Below are 6636 nucleotides of genomic sequence, written 5' to 3' on the forward strand. Positions count from 1 at the left end.
GCTGAACATTTAGTTTAAGCTTTCAAAACTTCCACCATTGTTGATGCCAAGGAATTTCAATTTATATGAATAAAGTATTCTCGATCATCATGATGTATGATTTAATATATGTATAATCAAATCTGGATGTTTACGTTTATAATTGTTAACATGGATACTCTGTCTTGTCTGCCCATTTTAGCCTGTTTTTATGTTTTACATGGCGATTCCCCAAGAATTGGGTGCTGCATCCAACAGATACGCAATATGGCACGTTATGTTGTGTCGCGTTCAGGACAGGTATACTTCCAATGCTTTGTAAGTCCAACTAATTATTACACCACTCATAACCACAGGTCCTCAATCGCATTAGTTAGAATTAAAATCACTGTAAGCCTTGGCGTCCCGTGCGTTTCCCTCCATTCTTCTCAAAATATATGACACCTTGTAGGGAATCCCTCTAGCACCCTTTTTTCTGACACGCCCCACTGTCTAAAGCTAAGTGATGTTATAAATAAGTAGCAAGAAACAGTATCATGTACGTTTTATTAATCTATATTTATATTACAGAAGGTCGACAACTGCCGTTCTTTTCCTGCTGTGAAACTAAATAATTTAAACTGTATTTATTTCAATAATGTACTAGACGACTAACATAACTTTTTTCCCGTAATTCTCTTCCCAAAACCTAACAAATTCGTTTTATCGTGCCTTAATACCTAAACTGCATTGTGGTATATTGGCTGATACGCAAAAGCTTTAGTATATCAGTATCAGTATCTTGGAAGGAAAAAATGGTATCTGAATATCTTTAATACTTTGCTTCTACATTGTGTGACTACTGTTGCACCATGGAGACCTTTTGGTGTCCAGAAATTATGCCAAGACGCCACCAAGCCCTGCCAGTATTTGACGTTTACTGGAGTGAGAATGTGTTGCCAGATTCCTCTTATACACCCTATAGGGTATTTAGTCTGATTCCAGATTAGCAAAGTCTTTGAGAAACAGCCTTTAGGAGGTATTACCCCAATGTTGAGATAAGGTCTTAGTGTTTACTCTACATTTAGTATGAGATCTCTTGCAAAATGATATATAATATTCATTAACTGGTTATGTATAGAATCACCTGAAATACCATGGAATCTATGTATGTTTCTACCTATCGAATGGAAGCCAATTTTTATCTACAGGAGCGGTCACCTTCAGCCATGTTCTCTATATCCAGCTTATAGCCACTAAATTCCTATCACAGCTGGACCGTGTTGCATTGCCATTAAAACCCAGACTCATTTAGGCACAAACATGTTCCGCATGTAGTTCTAGTAAAGATTCATCTTAGTTCACTGTTTTTTAGAGCGAGACAAAATAAATGGTCAACGATATTAGACCAAACAACAAAATAGAACACTCATAAACATACTGTTCAGTAAAAAACAGCATCAATTACAGGTTCTCTCGGGCTGCAGGAGAAGTGTACGAGGGATGTTGGGATTAAGTCCGTGAGTTGTGAGTCTGTGACTTTGGAGATCGAAGACATACAGCTATTGCTTCTCTGCTTGCCCTGTCATCTATCGGTGATTTCTTGTAACATACATGCGGAAGAGCCTCTTTCTTTGTAAAATATTCACACTAACCAAGCGAGCATAGCAGAGAACCCCACTGATTCGACATGTAAAGGCCTTCCCCACACCAACCCCATGGCCGACCGTCGCAGAGAAAAAAAGCGGACTGATCAGTCAGATTTTCCGTTCAGCGAGTAATGTACAATTAACGCATCCTTCTTGACTACTATCAAAAACTCTTCTGATGAAACAATGCACTGAAAATACAGTGTTGCTGCTGTGTTTACCTAGTCTAGAGGATCCTCATTTGCCGGTTTATTTCTCTCGGATTTGGCGCGACACACAGCGATTAGCGGGCGCCCTGGCTGTTCATGGTGACGTATTACGCCTCGTGCGCGGACGCGCAGGAACGTACGCCCAGTCAACGTCGTTGGTGTGGTTCGGAGGCACTTTTTTGACCGACTCAAGGGGACGAGGGGAGCCAGACGGATCAGTCCTGAGCTGCTGTTTCTCCCTTGACGGGTCGGCCGTCGGGGTTAGAAGGCCAGGACACCACCAAGCCTTAGTATAACACAAGAGCCACACTGTCGTCATATCATGTGCGTTCATTCACGAGAGTGTTGATAGTATCAGACCGAGGACTCGTTATTACGTGTCAGTTGACTCGCTGAGAGGCAAAATACGATGGGGCCGTATGAGGGATAACAAGGATACGGTGGTTGGCTTAGTTATTTACCCATCGGTTACTTCCCTGCGTTTTCTCGTGACTTCACTGATTCGCCTAGTCAAGGGCTATATGCACTCACCAATCAGGATTGGCATTGAGGCCGACGCGCACTGGCATTCTACATGTCGAATCGGCCAAATTGAACGCCGAGCGCCGGACTGAATCAACGTGCCCGACGGGACACGACCGAACTCGACTCGAGCACCGACCTCGCCCGACGGTCCGACGATTTCGCGACGGCCAGTATACGGGTTGGTGTGTCCGGGCCTTAAGACCAAAGGGCTATTTATTATAGCCTGGAATTTTCTTAATTCTGTAGGTCAGAGGTTTTAAAAGTATGGTACCCCCCCTCATCCACAGATATGCTCTGATATTATATATGAAATTGCAATGTTCTCTGACAAGTTTTTGTATGATTTCTAGGTGTATTCATTGATGTGTATTTGCAATGGACTTTGGAGATAATGATATCCTCAGTGTGGTCACACTGAATCTAAAAATCTGGTGCATCAATGTTTACTTGAAAATAGCTGTGACATTGTTGCATGCAAACGTGCATGTCACCTAGGCGTAACCTAACAAGCTGCAAGATTGAGGTCGATTAATTGGACTTAATTGTAAACTATTAAATTAATCACCAATTATTTTGATAATCAGTGCATCCTTTTAAATTATATTTTAAAGAAAAATGTCAAAATTTAAAAGCAGCCAATCTAAATGAGGTGTCTCCTTCACCTCACACAGTACTGCTTATACAAAATGCATAAAATGATTGTTAAGAAAACTGAATTCCATATAATGAAAAATTAAATAATGAAGGCTTGTAAAGAATTTACAGGTCTTGATGTAGTAACAATCTGAATATGGAAGTCCTTCATAATGTAATAGCACCTATTATATTTTATATATTATTATATATATTTAGTGCCTTTCTGGTAGTAGCCACTTATAATATTTAAAATGTAATATTTTTCATTGTTATTCTTGTCATATGTTTAAAAGGCAAACAATCCTGGTAACTGGGGTTCTTAAAAGGGCTGTACAATTGGGCGTCTGGTTAGCTCAGTCGGTAGGAGCTGGCGACCGGAATATACGGAGTCTTGCTGCGCCTCTTTGCTGCGTGTACATCCCCTCTCTCTCTGCGCCCCCTTTCCTGTCGATCTTCAGCTGTCTATCAAATAAAGGCATGAAAAGGCCAAAATAATAACTTTGAAGAAAAGAAAAATCTAAATGTTATTAAAATCGCAATATTAAGTATTAAATGTGCCTCTGCCCTGCTTTGCAATCTCTATTCTGGGGATTGATTAAAGGCATTCTGGGTCAGGAAATCACTGACCAAAAAGAAGCAGATATTGCAGACAAAAGAAAGGAAAATGACAATATTTCCCTGCAAAATAACTAACTAACTTAACTTGTTGAATGTCAGGTTGCTGATATATTGTATGTGTGTGATTTACATTCACACTTTTCTTACAGGAATAAACCCATCCTATTCTATTTCAACATCCTGAAATGTACCAACCCAGCTATACTCATCAACCTACAGTGCCCCACAACTCAGGTACTCTATTAACAACTAATGATGAATCAGCATCAGTTGATCAAGTTCACATAAACTGATTTGAGTCAGTTTAAGCTAAAGTGTATTAAATTGTAACAGAGGGAAAGAGACTAACATACTGCTCAGACACTGTAGTACAACACAGATTTTTGGTAGAGACATATTGAATTTATCATACTTTACTCTAATGCTTAATAACTTAGATACAATGCACTTGTTACTGAAAGCTGCATGGTTTTTACTAGTGGAATGGAAATCTGCACTGGTATTGTGACTGTGAGATCCATATGTCCATAACGCTAATGAACATCTGTACTGTTTGTGTCAATTTTCTTCCAGATGTGTGTGTCAAAGTGTCCGGACAAGTTTGCCACTTATACTGAGATGCAGCTGCAACACAAACTCAGCAAGAGTTACTGGGAATATTACAAACAGTTCTGTAAGCCTGGCTTTAATAATCCTGACAAGGTACCTATACTTTTGAAACATACTACATACTACATACTACATACTGAGAGAGAATTTACAGCATAGAGTACAGTATTACAATATTGTGAGAGTCAAAGTGGATCCTGATACAAATTTTAATGGACAAAATGGTGTAGCCAAGGATTGGAGCATGTCCAAGTATAGTGACCTCAGGAACATAAGTGTGAACCTTATCCTTACCGTGACGTAACCTTTTGGTTTGTAGAGTACCACTTTAAAGCTTCGAGTTCTGTATTATGGCCGTCCCCATGTTGGTTTTTCAGACCTAGCAGCAGTTATCTGGATGTACAATTTCTGGTGAAATTACAGATTCCTGTCTTATTGCCAAAGCTTTGTCTATAATTTTAACATCTGTTAAGATATAGGGTGGTAGTTAGAGCAGTGTGCGGTGGTCTTTGTTTGGTTTAGGGATAAGTAAGTGAGGGAGTAAGGGAATAAAGAGATAAGTAATTAAGGCAGTACTGTGCAAAGGCAAAAGGCCTTAATTTAATGCTTTATCATGTGGACAAAGATTTTTGAGTCAATTTCGTTGTTTTCTGGAGAAAATGGTAGGTTGTCTTTGCCTTAACTTTCACAACCCCCAGAAAAAAAACATGTAGAATCCTTTAACATCAGTTAAGGCTTTTATATATATATATATCTCTATATATATATATGTATATATCTATATATATGTTTGCGCATGTGTGTGTGCTATGTGAGTGCCCCCCAACCACCCCAGTAGTTCCAGCTGGGAGATGAGCACGAACGAATACCTTGTTAAGCTATCTAAAAACACACTTCAGTCAAACCTGACAGAAAAAAATTAAAACTCACTAAACCGTCTTTATAGTCTTTACACTGTGACTCTAGGTAAGATATTAAAATATTCTGTCTCTACGCGCTGTCGCTGCCTCTTGGATGCCCACGACCTCCCTCGCTTCTCTACCCGCTTCATGCCTCTCCTCTCCTGACCCGGGCTGTATCTGCTGTGTCCTTGTTTTCCCCTGGAGTTAGAGGCTTGTTTGGAGCCTCTGCGAATCACCTTGTAACTGTATTCCCTGTCATCAAACTAGTCTTACACATTCAAATAATCCCTTAATTCACCACAGTTAGATGTAAAAAATACTCTGGCTCTACAGCTTCATACGCAAGGTAAGAAAGATTACGTTAGGCTACAAGAAAGATATTAGCTAGCTTAGGCTACAAACAAAACCAAACTCCTAGCCTAATTGTGCCATGATCACTAGATTTTATGTAATTTTATCATTATTATCATATACTGATTTTATATAGTAATCAGTTAACCAAGTGAGTGATTAAATGGAAGGTAATACCTTTTGCCTTCGCATGGAAAATCTTTTTTAATTTCCAAACATTTTTGGGAGATAAATAACTTTTATAATAACTATTAAAAATTCAAAGAATTGCCACATTTCCAATATTCTGTATACAATTAATTTAGCTGGATAACAAAAAAACGTGTTAAGGTCTTTTGTCTTTGTAAGGCAAGGGAATTTTAAATCTATGGATGATTTTGTAGATTATTTTGAAAAATAAGGGGGACAAAATAATTAGAAATGTTTATAAAATTATATTGGGTATCCATCTAAACCCAGGGACTTGTTGTTGAGCATGAGTATAGAGTTTTCTACAATTTATCAAGGGTCAGTGGTTTATCCAAAATCTCCAAAACTCTCACCGACTCCCATATTGCCCCTCTATTTTCTTATTTCTATTACTAATTATATACTGCCATTGGGAATGCATCTCTGAATCTTTGTTGATGATGTAATCCAACTGTAGACCTAAAAAACACTTTTTGTTTGTTGTTTTTGTTGTCTTTGTTTACAAAGTACCAGAACACACATACATATTCTTATTCTAACCCTCCTGTCTCTCCACTGTTTCTTCTAGCCAGTGTCTCAGGTTCTACGAGATGAGGACTGTCCCTCCATGATTGTACCTAGTAGACCATGTAAGGATGAGACAACTCTATCTGTGAGAACTTACTGCAAAATATCAACTAATTATGTCCTTTTTAAATTTAAAAGTGCCCACTCCCACAAATTAGATGGTGGAATACTATGTTGCTTGCTCCCTTGATATTTCTAACTATTATACAGACTCAATATGAAGTATTTGTCTTTGTGTGCCTCTGTGTGTATGTCAGTTTTCCAGAGATGTCTACCAGACTTCATCACTCTGAATGGGACTGTGACTGTAGCTAACAGAACCAGGTTTAAAGATGCTCTGGAAATGGCACGCAGTGTCACTGAACTCCAACATGCTGCCAAGTACTGTCACGTCTTCTTCTTTTACATATTAAAAAAATAAAA

General features: G+C 38.7%; 1 protein-coding gene across 1 annotated transcript in view; it reads left to right on the top strand.

Moving 5' to 3' along the window:
• Nucleotides 1-6636, top strand: part of LOC118334851 (choline transporter-like protein 5-B) — a 42229-nt gene that overhangs the window by 10517 nt on the left and 25076 nt on the right. Inside the window, exons 4-8 of the mRNA XM_035670923.1 lie at nt 2355-2523; nt 3745-3829; nt 4169-4297; nt 6215-6275; nt 6471-6594. Coding sequence (XP_035526816.1) covers nt 2355-2523; nt 3745-3829; nt 4169-4297; nt 6215-6275; nt 6471-6594 — 568 coding nt within the window. The remainder of the gene's footprint in view (nt 1-2354; nt 2524-3744; nt 3830-4168; nt 4298-6214; nt 6276-6470; nt 6595-6636) is intronic.

Source organism: Morone saxatilis, unplaced genomic scaffold, assembly GCF_004916995.1.
Source record: "Morone saxatilis isolate NCDOM2014 unplaced genomic scaffold, NCSU_SB_2.0 Contig23, whole genome shotgun sequence".
Lineage (NCBI taxonomy): Eukaryota > Metazoa > Chordata > Actinopteri > Moronidae > Morone > Morone saxatilis.